Here is a 21982-nt window from a genome sequence, read left to right on the forward strand (position 1 = left end):
CAATAAATAAATAAAAAATGATGATTTCCCGATATGTCTTTTAATATTCTATATTTTCTATTTTTGTTGTGTTAAGTGCATTTCAAAACTGTACTTCCTTATTTTGTTTAGACTTAAGTTAAGATGTTTGAAATATAAATATTAATTAGTAATTTAAAGTATATAATATAGTAATTTACATTAGATATTCAAAATATAACCTTAAATCAAATGTAGCTTCAAGAATATATATATATATATATATATATATATATATATATATATATATATATATATATATATATATATAACCTTAAGTTTCGAAAACTATATTTAAAATAATTTAATCATTTTAAAATTTAAGTTAATAATTTTTGTTTGTTTGCATGTATAAATTATTATATTATGCAAAATAAATGTAGTATGAATTCATACAATAAAACATAAATATGTCTGGTCGATTGATATGTATAATCATGTAAAAATGGCTAAACAAGTGGGATATTTGTTTGACAATTACTGATATTTGTATAGATGTATGTAAAATTGTAGTAAATTAACCCTAGTTACTCAAGAAATCTAAGCTTGTTACCCTTTAACAGAGCTAATAAATAAATAATATGAATAATAACATAGTTCATGATAGAGTGAGGAGTATAAAAGTATGTACCTATTTTATGTTGACTTGGGCGAAGAGTGTGCGAAAATCAACTGAGAAATTGAGTTGATGGCAACAACCATGTCGCGTAAGCAGTCTCTTGTGTTTCTTTGTTTGTAATGAAAAGTAATAGTATTATAGTAACAGAGCGTCCACGCGGAGTGAGGTTTGAAAATTCTCTTAACTACAAAACTCTTCTATTCAATCATACCTCCGAGGAACATCAACCTATGATTAACCAAACATAACGGTGGACTCGGTCACATTTCCTATTCTCCACACTCTCCACTGACCAAATCCCGGTCTTAGCTGAAAAACTCGCTTTTCTCAGTCAAACTTGGACTTTCAACTCTCCTTTTTTTTTCCAACTCAAAACCACCCTTTAAATACTACCCTTTCATTCACCCCAAAATAACACATACCTTACCTCATCACCCTCTCCTCCTCTAACCTCACTTCCGCTCTCTTCCACGTCAAACCACCAATCCTAATTCTGGCTACGTCCATGATCATTGCTTACTACACTTCACCACTCCCAGGATCTCATAAATTTCTTCAGCTTCAAACTCAACTTCAGAAAAAGAAACTATTGGTTCTGGATCCAAGTGCGTTTCCAGAGTAGAAGTGAGACTATTGGGCATGAGATAAACATCAAGCACTATCATCTCCTGTCATTGACACTATTACTATAAACAACACAAAAATGGAGAGTGAATGGAGCTGGGAACAAAACACACTCATCAATGAGCTAGTTCAAGGAATGGAGCTAGCAAGGAAGTTGAAGGAAGACTTGAGAATGCCGTACTCAGTTGACTCAAAAGATATGCTGCTGCAGAGGATACTATCTTCTTATGAAAAGGCTCTACTCATTCTGAGATGCAATGCATCAACTTCCGAGTTGCAGGCCACGAGTCAAGCAACAGCAACTTTGTTGCCGGAGTCCCCAATATCCGTCCATGGAAGTCCTCTGAGTGAGGATCTTGATGGGGCCGTCAAGGATCACCAAGAAATTAAACATGATTCAAAGAAAAGGTGAATATTACTAGACACACTTGGTAGCAGTTTTCTGCCACATAAGCATAAACTATGCCTGATTATTATATTAAAACTCTAACAAATATTTTATTGGCTTCAGAAAGATAACGCCCAAATGGATGGATCATGTAAGAGTGAGCTGCGAGAGTGGTCTTGAAGGACCGCAAGAAGATGGCTACAACTGGAGAAAATATGGTCAAAAAGACATCCTCGGAGCCAAATATCCCAGGTGAGAGGATTTCCCGTAATCATGTCATGCTTAAAAAGATAATGATAAATATAGTTAAGGATAAAGTTGACTTGACCAAGGGCAGTTTCTAATTCACAACCCATTGTATCACTTGCAGAAGTTACTATAGGTGCACCTTCCGCAACACACAGGGTTGTTGGGCCACGAAGCAAGTGCAGAGATCAGATGAAGATCCCACAATATTTGACATAACCTACCGAGGAAAACATACCTGTTCTCAAGGAAACAACGCCGTTTTGCCACCTAAGTCACCAGACAAACAAGAGAAGACACACAGTCATAACATTGACATTCACCATGCACAGGCATCACAAGAAAACCTTACAAAGTTCAGAAACATCTTGTCTGTCAACACAGACAAACTAGACAATGGAGATATGGCATATCCTTTCACTTTCCCTTCGACTTCATCAGGATGCACGAAACAATACAACCACAGCTTGATTCCTTTGACCCTAGAGAATGAGTATTTCTTGAGCGATCAATACCAAACGCACCTGTTATCTCCAACAACACCAGAATCAAACTATCTCCCATCCCCAACTTTCCAGATGAATGAGTTTGGTGCAATCTACAACAAGCCTTATTCAGACTCAGATATTAATGAGATCATTTCCACCAACACATCAGCAACCAATTCTCCAATTCCCGATTTCAATTTCTCACTTGATCCAGTGGAAATTGACCCCAATTTCCCTTTCAACACCCCAGGATTTTTCTCCTGATTGCACTATAAATGGAACACATTGAGCATATAGTCTTCCTAAAATAGGACAACTCCAGACAGAAGTAGAATTTTAGAATAAAGAATCAGCAACTGCAGCACTTATAAATGTCATTCCTTTTGGTCAATATTAGAATTACAGTTTTGGCACAATTTAGCAGTTTGAGGAGTGTACTTTCAAATTTATAGGTGCTCCAAATTTGTATTGCTATTTGGTACAACCCCAATGCCCCATCTTTAGTACAAGAGCATAGTAGCCACAAAGAACAACTAACCCACCAAATTAAGTTACAATATTGCGTCCTCTCAGAAATAAATCAATATTAAAAGAGTTTTTAGAACACTACTGAAGAGCACTTAAGAGAACGACGATAAAAAATTACACATCAAAATTGGATTCGCTGGCCAAACCTTTGTAAGATTCCATTCCAATCAACAACTTAATTACACATTGATATAATAATATTAACAACAAAATGACTTCAAATATCAAACCTGCATCCCGGGTTCCTTCTTTTACTCCTCCGAGCTTGACTTAGGAGCAGATGAAGTTTCATCTTCTTGTGTATTTTCAATTTTTCTAAGACCCTCTCTGAGGCCCAACACAATGAACAAGTTAGTGAGAGTTAGAAGCGACTCAGCCCCGCCATGTAACCAGTCGACATTGGACAAAGAAGTTCCATAATGCACCTTCGCTGTTGCAAGGAACACAAATTACACGTCCATCTTCTTTAAACTGAGCTCATTTTCAAGAAATTAACTTAAAACTCACCGTAAATTCCAGCAGGTACTGTTCAATTTTCCAGAGCCATGAAAAAAAAAGTTGAAAACATACGAAATCAGATAGAGTAGAAGAATTGCAGTAACGAAAGGGACAGAGATAGAGAGAGACTGACTTGTGGCGCCGACAAAGGCGAGCAAGAAGTAGAAGCCAAAGAGGGTGAGGTTTGGAGCAGTCTTGGACTTGGTAATGAAGTATAAGAATCCGATGTAAGGAAACAAAGAGAAGGCGAAAAGCTGAGAAGCGATGCTCTGGGAATCAATGGTGGGTGCCCATGGATCAACCGGCAACGGCAACCCGCACACGATCCCTCTTCTTTTTCCGTTGCAAGGGTTCCATTTGGTGCTTCTTCTGAGGCTGTTTACGTTGTGCTTTTGCAGAAAGCTGGTTGGAGGGTTCAGAAAGTTGGGGGCTTTACAGAGGGACGCCAGTGGCAGGGACAACGACAACTTCATGGTACCACCCATTTCGCTGCTCTCTCTTCCTCTATCTCATCTCTTGCTCATGCAACACCCGCTACCGTTCAATTTCGCAACCTGTTCCCCAAATGGGCTGGGCCCCTTTTTCAGCACCATCAAACGGGTCTTTGGGCTCACCTTCCTCTAAAGCCTCAATCTCAGTCCAACTCGTTTTTATTAAAGATAAAAGTTTCAGTACTACATGGGAGTTATTAGCATGATTAATAAGAATCCAATATTTGATTTCAAGAAAATAATACAATCACCGTCCATAATATATGTCCAAAATATAGTACACAATGGTGGTCTCAAATAAAAATGTTAATATGTGGAAAGAAACAAAATATTTAATTTAAGGAGGAAATACAAAATAATAGGCCCTCTGAATTAGTCTAAAATATAGATGGTTAGTTTTTTTCAGAAAGTTTACATAAATAAGTTAAAAATAATTTTTAAAGCAGTTTGCACTTATCGTGTTTTTTTACATAAATAAGTATGAATATATAACTCACCCAAACAAGATGTTTAATTAAAATTACGAACACGATTAAAGAAAAAATAAAAGTAAAGACATACAAGCTTTCTAAATGATGCATATAGGATATGATTGAAATGTTCAACCGTTAAATGGTTTAAGTGGTTTAAGTAGATTAGTCAACAAATTCATTTTTAATGAAAAATATTAAGTTGAAATGATTATTAATTACCTCCACGATTATATTTTGTCAGGATTTGACATCATTACATATGTGGGGGTAAAAACTAAAAGTGTTAGATTTGTATTGAATTAATTGATATAAGAAAATGATTTAATTTACGTTTTATTTTTTTATCTTATGACTTCCATTTAGTTTAATTTTAAAGTCAAATTTAAATAAAATCTAAATATATATTACTTTTACTTAGATTATACTATTTTAATTTTTAAAAAATAATAAAAATATCAAAAGAAATAATGAAATTTATCAATTTATCCAGCTTGAAGCATCACATCTAAACTCGTAGCGTAGTTAAATATATGCATTTATATCTTAAGTTAAACACAATTTTATAAACTCGAGAATAAATATACAATAGATAACAATTTAGTTCATGCAAAATCTTGAATATGTAATATTCAACACGATAACATTTTTTCTATATAGATTATATAATATTTTTTATTTTTAATGTTTTATGATAATTCTTAATTTTATGTTCAGATATTAAATCAATTGATAAACATCCATGACCATAGAGAAACATAAATTTGTGAGGTTCACAAATAATTTTATCTCTAACCATTATGATAACTTCTAACACATTAGTCTATTACAAGTCTTTGCTTTCATCTTTACTTTTCAAAAGAAATTCATTTATAACTCTATCTACCACTTGTCCGCCATTATTACATCCAACTAACATTGTTATATTGTTCCTTGAAAGTTAAGAAGTGAAAAAAGAAAAAGAAAAAGAAAATAAATAAAAAATGAGATAAATTATTTATTAATAATGATTCTATTTTATTTTTTAAATTCAATATTATTTTTAATTAATCATTACTATTAAATGAATAAAATTTAAACAATTGATTAACATTTATTAATAAAATATTGATGATGTAAATATTCTATTATTTTAAGTCATATATTTTTTGCACGATTTATTTGAAACATTTAAGACCGAAGAGGTATATACTTTTTACACATTATCGTCCCCTCCTCCCATAGGCAAAAATTAAAAGGGGTTCATCTTAAATTTATTATCTTTTCACATGTTTAGTCAAATTTTATTTTAAGTAGCTTTTGAATCATTTAGATTGGTGGATTATTCATATAAACAAAGTTTCATCTTTGATATTATTGTGTGCCAATATTCTTCGACGCAAACCCATTGAGTTATAATCATGCGAGTCTCATAGAGTTAAATACCTACTTTTTTAGTTAAATTTTGATCAATGCCAATTACATAAAAAATCACAATGTAAACCCTACGAGTCATTTCAAATTTCAATTATTACATCAAGAATTATTAAATTAACTTCCTACACAAGAATTTTAATAATTATTAACGGATGAAATAAATTTGTCAATAAACATAATTTTACCATTGAATTTTATAGATGAATTTTATAATTTAAATTACCAATAGATTTTGTCGATAATTAATTCGTTATAATTAAAATTTGTCGCTAAACTAAAATTTGTTTACATATAAATATTTTTGTCTATAATATATTTGACGGTTAATTTTGTCAATAAATTTCGTCAGTAATATATCGATGATGAATTCTATTAATAATTTATTTTTCTTCGATAAATCTATTGGTAAAATGAGCAACAAATTTTCAAGAAAAAAATCTAATGATATTGTTTTATATATTAAGAAGAGATATATGTGAAAAGAGAAAAAAAAAAGAATAAAATGAGTAATAAAATGAGGAGGGGGAAGAGGAATATTAAGAGGAGAGGAGGAGGCGCCATAGATACATAGACTTGTTTGCAATGAAAGAGGAAAAGAAAAACCAATATATTATCATTAATTAGTTGATATTCTATTATTCATTTTAATTTATTAATTTGTTGCTAAATATTTAAGATGATTTGATCACTTATGTTTTAAAATTTAGATATTGATTAAAAAATATTATGTAAATTGGATACGAAACAACTTAATATCTCTAAATTCTAATAACAGATTTAGGATTGTTATTAGGTTTAGTTCATGCTCATGTTATTATAGATACAATCTGATAATTAATTAAGGAGTTGATTATTAAATTACAGATCTTAGGAGTTTTGTTAATTTAAATTAATCCAATAATTATGAGGATAGGAATAATCTGTAATAAATTTATTTTTCCTTTACAAATCACACTAATATAAATATATCTCAATATTTTTATACGTGTGTATGCTTTGTTTATTTTATTTTATTTTTTATGAAATGACTTATTTATTACACATCTATTACACGATATTTTTTATTGTGGAATTTCCTTATGATGAAATTGTCGTTTTGTACAAATAGTTCAAACCTTGTAGTTGAATAATTGAAAGTAACTTCTTCCGTCTTAAAATGGGTGCCCCACCACCCATTCATCTAAAATCCCAATCAAAAACCAAACGCGTCTCTCCTAGTTGGCTCCAAACCCTAATCAATCATGAACACATAGAAATCATTATCCCTTTAATTTCGTGGGAGGAAGAACTTTCGACAATTATTTTATTAACAATAATCACAGTTACACATTCCTACGCGGTCCCATAATTCAACGTGCCCTCGTAAAATAAAATTAAACAATTGCATCGTGAATTATCAAAACTTATAACATAAGCAGAAACCCACTATACACACGTTAATTGCTACGTTATTATTATGACATGAAATAACAATAACAATAACAATAATAAATATAATATCTATGATCATCTCAAGCACACGAAATACCGATAGCGGCGGTGGCCATAAACCTCTCCGACGCCGACTTTCTCACAAACGAAGCGATCTCCGGCGAAAGCACAGCCACCTCAAATTCCGGAAGTTCAAATTCCGGAAGTTCGGGAATCGTGGAGAGAACGGGTTCCGATTTGTCGTAAACAACGTAGAAACGATCTTTGTTGGAATATTTTTCTGCCACTTGGAAAGTAGTGTTACTGGTGGGGGTGGTAGACCTAGAACAAGAAGTAGAAGAAGTCCTTAACTTGTTGCTGGACTTGAAGACGAATCGAAGGAGTTTGTGGAAGGTTCGAGAGATCTTGAAAGGCTTGTTTTCGGACATGATGGGTGGTTGAGGATGATGAAGTTGAAGTGAGAGACAACGTTCGGGTAAATGAGACATGGAAAGGGTTCTTCTGTTTTTCGGGGAATTCGCTATTGCCGTGTTCAATTCCCGTTTCAAGGAGTTGAGCTCGAAGGAATCGTATAGGGTGCTGCCACAATCCCAAACGTTTCCCTTCGAAACCTGGTTAAGCTTTTCTTCTCTTGATTTCTTCTCCATGTGCTACAAAACAATGTTAGATTTTTCTTAATTTTGGCGAGTGTTGGAACTATATGTATATAGAAGAATGGAGATATGGATATGAGTAAATGGAGAAGAGGATCGGAGAAAGTGACGTTTGACCACTTTTATGTGATGTTTGGTGAAGGATGAAACGCGTTAGTTATGACTTTGTGACTCGGAAAGTGAGGGTTTTTATAATAATTAGGGTTTCATCTCGCAGGGATATTGACCACCATTACCATTAAATCCGTGAGAACACTCTTCTTTTTTCAATTTCTGTGCCAGCGTTGCATTGGGAACATAACTAAATGAATGTGCAAAAAAAAAAAAAATGTATACACATGATGAAGATAAGTGGGAAAGTATGGGACACTGGGACGTGGAATAAAAGTGGCCCCTTGAAATCTTGAATCATGTGTGTGTAACAATTGTGTCGTGTCGTGTCATATTCATACGTACATACTTGGCTGTGTGCCATTGAGTACAACCTTGGATTATTTTAATTTACTCGAAAGATTATTAAATTCATAATCACGTGGGTGCATGCGGTGGCATTGCTTATACTATATCAAAAATCAACACCTAAAGTATTTGGTTTTCATTGTTTTGTTGGAGTGCTTCTCCATGAAGACAGGAATTATGATGATCCCTTGAAGCATAATACATGTACATTTTTTTTAATTAACAGATCCATATCGTGAGTTTTAATGTTGTTGTTCGTTATTTCTGGAATTAATAAAGAACGTTTAATCGTTGAGTTTCTATGATATATTTTCTCGGGATCTTTGGTGGAATAATTTAGTTTTGATACACTACAATGCATAAAGTTAATATAGAAGTTTGAGCTAACAACCCTAATCTTTGACTTACTAAAAGAAAAAGAAAACTGATATCTTCTTATACTTTTTGTTTTTTGTTAATTAAGATATTATCAAGTTTAGGTTGTTTTTGGGAGTTGAAATCTGAAATGGCCACGATATCGAGTTAAGAAGGTAGAGTACGCAATAACCTTTAAGCATACGTGGAAAGATGCAAAACGCAGTTATCGGTTTCCAGGTGTATATGAATTCGTGATAAATGTGGCATGGAAAGTAATAATTAATCTCAACAACTGAACGTGAAATAGGAACTTCATTTAATTTGAAGTTTGACTAGGATTAAATAATTCTGACATGAAGTGCAGTTGGCTAGGTTTGAGTAAAAAACTAAATAGGTCATGCTCATGGATATTTATTTTAGTAGAAGGTTACTTTTAATCCTTTAATCACTTTTATGGGAGATTAATGGAAGAAATATTTTTTTTTTTTATGTTTAAGTCGATAAAATATCTTATGAACTTAGGATTAATTTTAATTTTGAGTAAAATTTGAAATTAGTTTTAAATTTTTAGATTAATTTAGTTTTTTATTTTTTAAAATTTTAAAATTTAATTTTTTAATCAAATTTTATTAAATTTATTTAAGGTTATAAATATATTTCTCAACTAATATTCAAGTAAAAGTGTATAAATGATGTGAATAAGTTAAATGTTATCATATTAATATCGATCACTTAGTTTTCCTATTGATATGAGCTCGGATGTTTAGACTCTGAATTCCTGCCATAGTTATACCGTTAGATTTCAGTTACAAATAATTTAGAATGTACAAACAATAGAAAATACTAGGTATGTTTCTTTTTAATGTTTGATGATGATTTATTGTTGAATGCAGTAATTAACTTTGTCAGGCAATTAACATTAAAATAATTTGTATCTTAAAACTACTTAATTAAATGACATAAAAAGTTGTTGCTTGTGTCAACCAATGCTATTTAATTCGTGAGGAATTAAAAAAGTGTTACTAAACTTTATCTCATGTTTAAACAATCTAACTTCAAAATTAAGGTTTGATCTAATTAAATACATGAAACTTGTTGTTACTAATTAATACACACAAAGATATATACTTGAATTATTTTCAAGTTATTAAAATACATACACTAACATACGAGTTGTTAAAGTACGCACATGTACACGAATTATTTATGGTCTATTAATATTTAACTCATATGTAAACACTTGAGTTAATGTTAACTAAAAAAATCAAAAATAGCGTTTCAGAAGTCAAATTAAGAATATAACTCAATCAATACTTACGCCTCCTCTATATCTCAAATTAAGAATTTGAATAGAATCTTTTCTAATACCTGTTCGAATTAGATATTTTATCAAAAAATCAATTATTTATTTTTCATAAATCCTTAGGAAATTATAGAAGACTAAATTGAAACAAAAAATGTAATGCAGTATAACTCTAAATATTATGAAAGTTTGAAATTAGATATAAATTCTTAAATATTTATTAGAATACATTAGTTGACAGTGTAAAGGCTTTTTGCATTGATATTTGTTAACAGAACAAAACATTAACTCATAATTTGTCAATATTAAGCACTATGCATTGAAGTTTTTAAACATAATTCTTTTCGTTAACGAGTTAATATTTTACTTTTCACGTGATTTATGCACAAAATCAAACTCTACAAAATTTGTAACGAGTTCGCAAATCTTGTAGGTCAAACACAGAACCAAATAAACAGATTGCAAGGTGATTCCGTTGATTGGATCTTGAAAAATGTACCCATATAAGAATACTAACAATTTTCATCTCCAACTCTGATTTTACTGGACATGCTAGTTGGGCTTTGTAGCCCGATAACATTATAAGATTAAGGTCCTTTCTTTTTGTAACCATTGTTTTCCTTCCCACATTTTTGTTGCACATTCTAAACCACCGCTGGGAATGGATTCTTCTTAAACTTCTGTTCGTTATTTTGAAATTTACAAGCTCTCATGAGATTAGTGTATGTTACATGTTTGACAAATTGAAAGAACTTTTGGTCAATCCACAACATCACTGCTGAATAGCTTAAACTGGTTGGCATCAAGAACCAATTTCCTTATGGAAGAGAATGCACCCATGATTCCAACACCCGTGAACACCACTATAATTGAGAGGTTGATCCAGTAAGTTAAGGATGATTTTGGAGGCTTGTATGTCATGTTGTACAGAAGCATTGGCAGAATGAAATCCAAAGGGATGAAACCAATAGCACCAACCACACCATTGATGTCTCCAAAAAACGGCAACATGGCTGCCAAAAACCCACAGCATATCATGTAAATTGTTCTGAGAATGATCCGAGGAATGAGGTTTCTTTTGGAAAACATCCCCTGCCTCACATCAGCTGATTTCTTCTCCATTATCTCATAAGCAACTTGAGAATAAACCTGTGGGACAGACATTGTTAAACCTTTGCTCATGACAGTTTTGTTCATGAAATTTCATTACAGAGAAGTGTGGGGGAGCTTACGAGGCCAATGGCAAAGAGCTGAAGAAGAACAAAGATGATTGCAAGTGCAAGAACCCAGGTTGGGGCCAAAGAAGGTCCACTATCTGGTAGCAGACTCTTTAAAATGTTTGAGCTGGATTTGTTTCCAAACACCCAATATCCAGAAACTGCTGCAGCGTAGAAAGTCACAAAAATTGCTGTGTAACACATAATAAGGCCTTTTACCATCTTCCCAGTGGCAGGGGGAGCCAGAGTTGCCTGTGTATTTGCAATGACAAGGTCAATGAAACATTCAAACAAAATATTTAAACTTAGAAAGAGGAACATTAGATACTTGTATCTCGGGTAATATGCCATTCCCAAATATTGCTGCAAGTATGGAGAGGGACGTGAAGGCACTGAAAGCCCTTGCAGACTTCTTAGGTTCTAAAGAATAGTCCCTTGGAGGGGCATTTTTTGACGTACCTGTAACATAGAATTGTTAACTTCATAACCTTTGAGTTTGTGAGAAATTAAACATTCAGCAATGTTTTAGTTAAAAACTCTATTATTGTCTAGTTAGCATTTGACAACAAATTCTAAATTGTGTCAAATTAACTCAAAGAGAATATACCTGCATGAATACAGGCAACAACCACGAGGAGGGTATAGCCAAGGGCGAAAAGTAGTGAACAAAAGTTGATGTGTCGCAGGGAATGGAAAGAAGGAAGCTGAGATAAAACTATCATCACCACTGTCACCATTGCTATAAAGTGGTACAATTTGAGGGATCCATGAACTGAAACATTGGAGTACATGATCTTCCACGACCAAAAAAAAAGTCAATAAATTTTTCAAGTTAACAATTAGAAAAATGAAATACTTTAACAGTTGACACGGATATTTAATACTCCAAATAATCATATTCTCTTAAAGCAATAAGCAGTAACACTAAAAGATAATGCAGAAGAAAAAGATTATTCTAGAGTTATCGGTCCAGGCCAAAATGCGTATCATTATGACGTGTGAGCAAAATTTCAATGTTTCAATGAGCAGAATGCGTGACTCAACAAATCACAATTATCTCCCTGTTGCGTTTGCACTGCACTTAACTCCTAGCCTAACTTGTGAAAAAAGCAGTTCAATAATTTGCTATTATTGAATTTGTATCTTTCCATTTTCTCTCTCTTCCTTCATTGAAACTTTGTTATTTTCTCATTGACTACCCTCTTGGCCAGTTTCAGTTTGTCACTACTCACTGTAACTCAACAATTCGGCTAGACCCAACCATGGTTACGTTACGTTAGGTAGAGTTTAAGTTCTGAGTGGAAATTTCCATGACGACTCATCCTCTTAACACTTTAGACGGTACAATTTTTATATTGGAAGTTTGGATCAGTTCAATAACTTATGTACGAGTTAGGAAAGCTCAAAAAAAATCCAAAATAGTTCACAACTTACAATGTTTTAAGTACAATGTCTAATCAATAAGTGAGAACTTGTTGATAGGTTACACGAAAGAAAAGAGGCATAAAAGAGTAATCAGCACTTATTGATAGGTTACACGAAAGAAAAGAGGCATAAAAGAGTAATCAGATGGGAGTAAACGAAACTCTTAATACTATTATATATAATAACACAGGTATACATAATTATAAGCAGTTGCTTTCATCGGTGTAGTCTTTATAATTTCTTTATATAATAATAAATATATAACCTCAAGGCATTCACCCGCAAGCAAGATTGCTCCAACGCCAACGCCAGTGTTGATTGCCGTTTGAATAAAGATTACAAAATAAAACATCCATCCTGACCCTGTTACAAATTAATACTTGTTTTATAATCTTACAAAAATTAATAAAAAAGTGCATAAAATATAAACCTTACATACACCTATGATGTAACCTGAGAAAATAGTATCAGTTTTTATTTTGAGGAATAAAAAGATACAAAGAAGACAAAAAAAACTCCTCATACATTATTTTCCGAGGTATAACATGTGTTGCTTTATTTTTGCGAAAAAATGAAAGGAATTAAGTTGAGTAATAAAAAATATATGAGTCTGTAAGGGATGAATATATGGCTTTGGAAAGTATTCATAGTTAAAGAACAAAAAATGATATACAAGTGAAACAGAATCAGAGTAAAATTTCATTTAAAAAATGTAGACACTATTATCTTAAATTTTCTGATTTAATTTCATACAGAAATTTCAATTGATCCAAAAGATAAATATCCCACCAAACTAAATCTGGGATGGGTGTACAAATTCGGGCCACAAGTATTTTGTGAGCACAAATTATTTGTACAAATTTGTGTAAAATAACCAGATATAGCCCGAAATTTCGCAGCCAAATAATAAAAACAAAAGACCTTGGTAAATACTAAATAAGAAGAAAAAAAAAGTTACCAAAATGTATTATCTGTCTTCAAAATTAAAATAAGAAAGAAAAGGAAAACATTTGACCGAAAACTATCAAACTAAACTTATTTAATCATTAATGTTTCAACAAGTGTATCATAAATGTCAAATGACGTGTAAAAGTTATAATTATCTATATCATATCATACCGTTAAGTAAATATATATTAAACTTTTTATAAAACTGAATTAATTTGCTTACAAAATATTAAATATATCTAATAATGTAATAATGGTCAACATAATATTACAATCAATTATATTTCTCCTTTTTTTAATGTCTCAAAATTCAACAAGAAATAAAGATATTTTAAATTAGTGTAAAAGAAAATTTATTTCTAACAATGAGAAAAAGAAATCCCATAAAGAGAGAGAAATCCATGATGTAGAATATAAAGAATAAAACTGACAAAATATAAGAATTAAAAAAACTCCTATATCAGTTCACCTTTAAGATCATTTTAAATTTGTCACAAACCTCTCTTTACTTAAATTAAAATGTGTGGTTTGTACATAAATTAACATTTTAATCAAGAAACTCACACTTCAAGCAAAGATTATTATTAAAAATTAAGAGATTGTACAACATATATGAAGAAAATTCTTTTGCGGATAAAAAAATAAATAAAAATAAATAAATAAATAAAAAATAAAAAATTTCATTTTACAATTTTAAATAAGAAACGGTATCACATTTATTTTATATAGTTAGCTCAAACCCATTAGTGCTTAACCTCCATTCATTTATAACTTTCAAAGAAGTATTAAAAAGAGAGAGATAGAATACATGTGAAGTGAACGTTTAACATCTCAACGGAAAAGTGATTTAAAAATAATTAATAATTAATTATTATTGAAGAAGTCAACAAGAGAATAACTGAGGAAGGAGAAAAAGCTCCGGAATCAAGGAAAATGACTGAGAAACAATAAAGACTTGGCGATGACAAGATTAATCAATTAAAAGAATAAAATTCTAGAAAAAATTGCGTCAAAGAAATTCTCGTAAATTAATCACCTAAAACATCAGCGGCTAGCTCTCGGAAACGGATGTGTCGGCGACCAGATTTTTCACAGTAATCGAGAACTTTGGACATGAGGAAGTAGGAGTAGAAGGTAACCACTCCCATCGTCGTTAGGCCTAAGAATCCAAGTCCCCACCCTAATCCTCGGAACGCGTAAGGCAGAGTCAGAATAGTTGGTCCTACGATCGCCGTCGTTAGGTGGAATCCGGCGTGCCACCACTGACCTGTCAATTGGTGATTTCTCGGAGACTTTATCAGCCATGCATGAATGTGGTGGCTACTTTCGATTAACGCAAAACCATTTAAATTCATGAGTTCTGATGTGAATGGTTGTTGAATCGGAGTTGTTTACCTTTGGATTGGAGAACGAAAGCAGCTCCGGCGTCTGCATCCTCGTCGTGGCGGTTATGGATATCGGCTTTTGGTGGTTCCGTCATGGATGAACTGGCCGTGAGTTATTAATTAAGGAAGAAGGAAAATGAAAGCTATACGTGAGTGTGGATCGGTATATATATTAGGTTAGTTGCTATCCTATTATTTTAAATTAATTAAATAGGATATTAATTAATGGGGTTAAATATGTTTTTGATCCCTTAACTTTTAGTGAATTTTGGAATTAGTCTCCATTTTGAAACTTTGGACCAATTTAGTCCTTCATCTTTCGGAATACGTGGATTTAGTCATTTTAATCAAATTTTGTTAGGTTTATTTGATATTTCGTACGCATATTAGGATTGTATTTGAGTTGTTTATACTGTTTGACACATTTTTGCTTTAATGTTAAGTCAAATACTATTGTAAAACACACTTGAAATGTCAAATAAACTTTACAAAATTTGATTAAAAGGACTAAATCCACGTATTTCAAAAGATGAAGGACTAAATTGGTTCAAAGTTTCAAAATGGACTAATTCCAAAATTCACTTAAAATTAAGGGACCAAAAACTAATTAATGAAATAGGATATATTTTGTTTTTTTACAATAAAAAACCAAAATTTTAATATAAAATTTTAAATCAAATAATATTATTTGAATTTTTTTGAGTTAAAATAATTGAATTTGTGATTGATATTTATTAATTGTTATATGTATTTATTAAAATTATGCATAATTAATTTTGAAGAGATTATTATAAATTTTAAATTTATAAAGTAAAAGATAATTATATATTAATATTATTTTTTTATAAACCATAATAATTACTGTATTGTACATGTTATAAAATATCTTGACTATTTAACCTGAGATGATTTCTGCTTATCTCCAATATTTGACAATTAAATTATGTCTAGATGACTTAGATATCTTAAGTTAATACCATTTTATGTTGGAACACAGAAATAAATTATGGTGAAGAGAAGAACTAAAACATGTTACCATAATATTAAACTAATTAGGGTAAAAGCTAATAAATATATTATAAATAACTATTTATGAGATAAATTAATTACATTTATTATCATAATATTTATTGTTTGTTAACGCACATCTCAATTTGAATGTCAAATTGTCTTTTGCAAAAACATATTTCTCTTGAATCTTACAACATTTTGAATTCAAAGTTAACTAGTGTTAAAAATAATTGCTCGAGGAGTCTTTGCAGAATATTTTTCAATTACCAAAAATATTTCTATCCTAAGAGTAATTTATTTTTAGAAAGTTTAAAAGTAATTTTGTTAGGTAATTAAAAAAGTAATTAATAATTTAAATTTTATATTAATTAGATTCAATCTCCAATGTATTTCTATATTTCAATAACTCTACAATTAATAATTAAGATATGTAATGCTTAATTAATTGATATCACAATGACAACAAAAGGAAAATGTTCACCTTCTATCAATGTGGGTAAGAAGAGTTTATAATAAATAAATATACAGTTAGACTTATGGGTCCTGTGTTTTAAAAAATATATTATAAACATTAGCCTTTTATTGTGTTTGTTAAAAATATGTAGAAGTGTGTATTTGTTAAACTCAATTTGTAATTTGTAAGGTGTCATTTACATTATATTAATCCAATAAATAACAAATAAAGTTTTTATCTAAGTTCTATTTTCAATGATTGAGGTGTATGAAAACTGGGTTGCACGCCTTCTTTCGATTTCCTCATAAAGCATATTTTGACACCGACGACGGAGAATTTCTTGTGTTTGTTGTTGTGTACACACTTTCCAAATCTGTCGTCTTTCAGATTCAAAAAATTTAAAAACAATAATATATATTTATTTATTTATTTTCACTCTAAATAAATATTAAGTAAGTGTTGATATATTTTTATGCTCAGGAATTATTATTTTTTAAATTAAATAGTTTATCCGAAAACGTTCATCAAGCCACCCATCTCGGTCTATCCAACTTTGAACAACTTTTTCTTATTTCTTCATTTCAACTTCTCCACAAATGAACCACATCAAACCAAGTTGTCACACAGTGTGAATATAGATGTTTGATTTGACAAAAAGATTGGTCTCTTTGAAAACCGAGAAAAGAGTCTACATTTGATGCTAAAAAAAACATCACAAAAAAATGCAAAAAAAAAAAAAAGTTATTTGTTTGTAAATAGGCATCTGGGTAGGCGCAGCCCAGATACATCATCTTACACAAGATACTCAGAGGTGACCATAAAAGACAATGAATTGCATTCAAGAGGCACTACACACGACAACACTCTGGAAAAGTCAAAGGTGTTATTAGCATTTATGGCTCATGTTTGTTGAAAAGGCTTCCTTGCTCAGATAACAACTCTTCAGTGTCAACAAATAATGTTAAATAAATGCGTTGCTTTGGAAAGAGATATTCCACATGAGTGATGCAAACAACTTCTAATTGCATTTTGTTTATGTTAAAAATATTTTAAGAGATTCTTGGAATAGAGTTAGCTTGTAAACATGATTAGGATAACAAAATGAAGTTAAGAGAAATTGGCAGTAGTACTTTTAAATCTAAAAATGAACCAGACATGATTGTTCCATTTTCTTTACAACTCGTGTAAAGAAAATTACGGGTGACAACAAGATTTACGACTAAACTTTCAAGATAAGCATATTCAATATAATTTGAACATGCACTACGAGATTTTTTTTTTCTACATTTATTCTTCAGTTTTCAGCTCCTGGTTTGCAACTGCAGAAAGAGATTTGTTGTATTCCTCCATCTCCTTCTTGTACGCGTCCATTGCATCAGATGCTTGGCTATTCCAGAATTGCCTATCTTCCTCACTCAGTTCCTAATCAATGATAACAAAATCAAATTGAATGATTGTTCTAAGCAAAACCTATATTGATTGTGGAACAAGATATGGTGCAATACAAACAAGATATGGTGCAATACATACCTTCCACTTCAACGAGACAAGTGCACTAAGGGTTGATGTGTTGATTCCTGGTCTTTCATCTTGTAAAGTTTTCCTTGCTTCTTTGCTGAGAGCAGAGAACAAAATTTCAACTTTCTACAACACCATATACAATACTTTGTCAATTTAGTTTAACTTGCAAGTTGAAGTTACCCGAATAGGATGAACGATGATGGAGGCCTCTTAGGCCTGTTTGGATCAGAATTCTTGTCTTCCTTGTTCTGTTTCTTCTTCTGACGATTCTGTTTTGTTTTCTGGCCATGATAGGGTGGGTTAGCATTAGTATAATGACAAGGGTTTAATTTGAAACTGAAAGAGAACAGAAGAAAAATAAAAATACCTTGATTATGTTATCAGTTTTCTCCTTCTTCTTCAGCAGTTGCAAGGCTTCTTGTTTCTGAAGTTTCATATGCTCCTCCTCCTCCTTCATGAGATGTGCAGCCTCGTCATTTTTCTTCTGCTTATAAGCCTCCATTTCCAAAGCATATTTCTCCTTGTTCTTCTTTGCCATCTGAGGGTTACAACACAAATTATTTGTAAGAAATCGATGCCTGTATAAATAAATAATCACTAGAGTTGAGAGACCAAATGAACAAACCTCTTCATAGGGTCTCCTTTGTTCCTCTGTCATGTTTTTCCACTCTTCGGCTGTGATCTTAGGAACCTGAATAAAAGAAGCAACAATTTATGTTTTTTGTTTTGTTTAGAAAGAGTGATGGTTAATGAACAAGAAATGGGAGAAAAAGTACACGCAATTACCTCCAAGAAATTTTTGTTTTCGGCAATAAGAGCTGCACGCCTATCGTTGGTGAACAAGAAATAAGCAGACATGGGGTGCTTTGGTTTCAAAGGATCCTTCTCTTTCCTGGGAAAATGCAATTCGAACATCACTAACCAGACAAGGTACGAAGAGAAGTGTAATATGCACAAACAGCATTGTAAATGGTCTAAGAGGGAGTTTTTAAAATTTACTTGTTCTTCTTCTTGGTGTCTTTTTCTGCCTCTTGTTTGAATTGCATGTACTGTTCAAGCAATTCCATGGCAGTCCTCTGTTTCTGCTCCTCTTCAAACAACCTCATTGCCTCACTCTCACGCTTTTCTTTGGCAATCACTTGCAGATAAGCTTCTTTCTCAGCATGATATTTCTCCTCATAAGGCTTCTTCTCCTCTGCACTCACAGTCTTCCATTTAGCCCCCAACATGTTAGAAGTTTCCTTAAATTCTGCCTCTGGGTTCGTCTTTTTTATCTGCAGCATACATTAAAACCATTGAACCATTGAATTCAAGCGAAACTAACAAATGAAAGAAGGAAATAAAAAAAAATTATTCCACATAATAACTTGGTTTTACCTCATTCCATTGATCTTTCAGCCACAAAATATAAGGTGGGGAAGGCCTTTTCTTCTCAGAGCCTGTTTTCTTCTTCTTGTCCTTCTTTGTTTCATTATCTTTCATCACAGGCAAATTCTACACACACAGAACAGAAACACCCACATAAATAAATAAAAGAAAACACAGGGAAATAAAAAAAAATCAAACCTTTAAAAAAGATTTGCAATCACACAAACATAATGTCTACAAGATCAGTGATCCCGATGAAACCCTAAACATATTTGAAGACCGTGATAAAATTTAAGCATCCGTCAGAGAGATGAACTGAACTCACCATAGTTGGTTTAAACTCCTTCAATTTCTGCAGTTTTTTCAGCTCAACTTGAAGCTTCTCTTGTTCACGGCCACGGTTTTCGAGCTCTGCGTCCTTCTGCTTCAGAGCCTCGTCTTTAACCTTCAGAAGCTCTTCGGTCTTCTCCTTTTCGAGGCGCATCTGCTGCAACATTTCCTGCATCTCGAGCAATTCTTTCTCGAAAGATTGCTGCTTCTTGGAATCTTGTTTCAACGAGGCTGAAATTGGACTCGCCGGAGACTCAGAAACCTTTCCGGCGATAATGTTGACCTCGTTTGTTGATGGGATTTTCTCCTTCAGGGCCTTTCTGCCCCTCCCCCTCTTTGTGGCTACCGGAACAACTGTGTCACCCATCGATGAAGCAAAAGAACAGCGTTTAAGAGTTTTTTTCTGAAGAATTGTTCTAAACAGTGAGTTTATTTTGGACAGTGAACAAGGTCTTATGTAGGATAACTGGAGCAACGGTAGGAATTTTCAAATTTGAAAGAGGGGTGCCTCTGCTTTAATTATTTGACCGTTTTTACCATGTTTGGGGATATTTTGAATTTCTGAAAATCCACATAATTAATAACTATTAAAGGATACTTTTAAACCAGTAAGGTAACTAATTCTTATAATACACATAAAACTTATAAATTGAAATTACATTACTGCTTGGATTTGAACTTTTGAAATGAATGGCTGTTAGTGAAAATAATACCAACGTACTCTTTTGTTGTTATAAATCATTTACGAGACTTGTCAAGATGAGTTTATTTTCTTAAAATGAAGTCTTGTATATAATTTGTTCTATATTCCGAAAACATTACTTTTATTTTCATTTCTATGACAAGCTTTGATTGCTTTTATATTTTATTATTTTATTTTTCAAATTTATGAAATTAAGAAAATAAATTAATCAATTATACAGCGACAAAACTCAAAACTTTGAGAATATTAAAAGGCAAAAAAATAAATAAATCTTATCCACACGACTTGAGTCCTAATATTTATGGCCGACACCACTCTCTTTTATTTAATCGTATATTTAATCACGACCTTTACAGAGAAAAAAATAATCATAGATTTATTCACGACCTTTTTAACAGAAAAAAATTATTTGTGGTTTAAAATTTCACCTTTCACGTTATTTATCCATAGACACATAGACATGTTTAGTATATATTATTAATTTATTAATTTATATGAGATTCTTTTTTCTTATATGTAGATTTATTTTCTAAATTTATTTTTGAAATAATTATTTTATCAATTTTATTATTATTTTTTAAATTTAATAATTTTTTCGAATTAACAGTTTTTTTTAAAAAATAATAATTTAAAATAATTTTTACAATAAAATTATAAAAATTTTATATATTTAATTTCATAATTATAATAATAGTTTTATTATTGTTATTATTATAAAAAAAAGTAAAACGCATGCATTTTTAATTAACATTAATAAAAGAAATTTTCATTTTCTGTATATATGATTTTTTTTTAATTTGACCTAGTCAATAAGTATTTTTAGAATTAAAATAACTATTTATAATAAAATTTATTTTTCAATTTTATCTTTTTAGTACTTACTTATTTGAATTTAAATAGTTATTCATTAACGAAAATATATGCATATACGTTACAAAGTGTATTTATTTTTTTTATATTTTTTTATGATAAAAATTAAAAAAGCTATAACTATAAAAATAAATTTCATAATTTTATTGAAATCATTTTTTAGGTAAGTTTTTTATTCTAGATAGCTATTTTAGTTTCAAAAATTATTAATTTTAAAAAAGATCAAATTTAAAAAATAATAATTAAAATTATTAAAAAATAATAACTAAAATGAGTATGATAATTATTTTAGTTTAAGAATCCATTACTTAAAAGGATAAAATGAACAAAATAATTATTTTAGTTTAAAAAAGTTATTTATTAAAGAATATAATTGAAAAAGAAAATAGATATACCTTATATAATAGTAAAGAAATAGTTACATAATCCAGAGATAAAATCATTAATAAAGTAATTTATTTATATCCATATATATATATATATATATATATATATATATATATGATTTCTTTTGATTGGAAATAAAGAAAGTGAAAAAGAGAATGAAAATAAATATTTTTATTAAAAAAGTCATATTTTTTATTAACATTTCTATCATTATTATTATCATCATAAAAATAAAATAAAAAATATATATAATCAATTACATTATGACCATAATTTAGTAAAAAGTCATACCATTAACATATGTTTTGAAATATTAATTTGACAATAGATGAGGAACCATCTTGTTATGGAACAATAATATTAGAGGCTTAATT

The 21982-nt window shown here is 30.9% G+C and overlaps 5 protein-coding genes across 5 annotated transcripts; 1 reads left to right on the forward strand and 4 right to left on the reverse strand.

Moving 5' to 3' along the window:
• The first annotated feature begins 1051 nt into the window (after positions 1-1051).
• On the forward strand, positions 1052-2855 carry LOC114177873 (probable WRKY transcription factor 41). Its single transcript, XM_028063463.1, has 3 exons — positions 1052-1669; positions 1773-1901; positions 2020-2855. Exons 1-3 carry the CDS (start codon positions 1341-1343, stop codon positions 2645-2647), a joined length of 1086 nt encoding a protein of 361 aa, XP_027919264.1. The 5' UTR covers positions 1052-1340; the 3' UTR covers positions 2648-2855.
• On the reverse strand, positions 2826-4107 carry LOC114177875. Its single transcript, XM_028063464.1, has 3 exons — positions 3543-4107; positions 3419-3436; positions 2826-3341 (listed from the first exon to the last, which is right to left on the reverse strand). The coding sequence occupies exons 1-3, from the start codon at positions 3892-3894 to the stop codon at positions 3163-3165; spliced, it is 549 nt and encodes a 182-aa protein (XP_027919265.1). The 5' UTR covers positions 3895-4107; the 3' UTR covers positions 2826-3162.
• Positions 4108-7039: 2932 nt separating this feature from the next.
• LOC114176053 lies at positions 7040-8018 on the reverse strand. Its single transcript, XM_028060959.1, has one exon. It carries the CDS (start codon positions 7862-7864, stop codon positions 7298-7300), a length of 567 nt encoding a protein of 188 aa, XP_027916760.1. The 5' UTR covers positions 7865-8018; the 3' UTR covers positions 7040-7297.
• Positions 8019-10468: 2450 nt separating this feature from the next.
• LOC114175997 (probable GABA transporter 2) lies at positions 10469-15120 on the reverse strand. Its single transcript, XM_028060875.1, has 7 exons — positions 14975-15120; positions 14616-14846; positions 12897-12994; positions 11814-12000; positions 11535-11665; positions 11222-11458; positions 10469-11138 (listed from the first exon to the last, which is right to left on the reverse strand). The coding sequence occupies exons 1-7, from the start codon at positions 15057-15059 to the stop codon at positions 10749-10751; spliced, it is 1359 nt and encodes a 452-aa protein (XP_027916676.1). The 5' UTR covers positions 15060-15120; the 3' UTR covers positions 10469-10748.
• Positions 15121-17536: 2416 nt separating this feature from the next.
• On the reverse strand, positions 17537-20089 carry LOC114176468 (high mobility group B protein 6-like). Its single transcript, XM_028061516.1, has 9 exons — positions 19644-20089; positions 19328-19444; positions 18950-19224; positions 18737-18842; positions 18576-18641; positions 18318-18488; positions 18131-18231; positions 17960-18044; positions 17537-17851 (listed from the first exon to the last, which is right to left on the reverse strand). The coding sequence occupies exons 1-9, from the start codon at positions 20013-20015 to the stop codon at positions 17717-17719; spliced, it is 1428 nt and encodes a 475-aa protein (XP_027917317.1). The 5' UTR covers positions 20016-20089; the 3' UTR covers positions 17537-17716.
• Positions 20090-21982: the final 1893 nt, after the last annotated feature.

This window comes from Vigna unguiculata, chromosome 3, assembly GCF_004118075.2.
Source record: "Vigna unguiculata cultivar IT97K-499-35 chromosome 3, ASM411807v1, whole genome shotgun sequence".
NCBI classification, from domain to species: domain Eukaryota; kingdom Viridiplantae; phylum Streptophyta; class Magnoliopsida; order Fabales; family Fabaceae; genus Vigna; species Vigna unguiculata.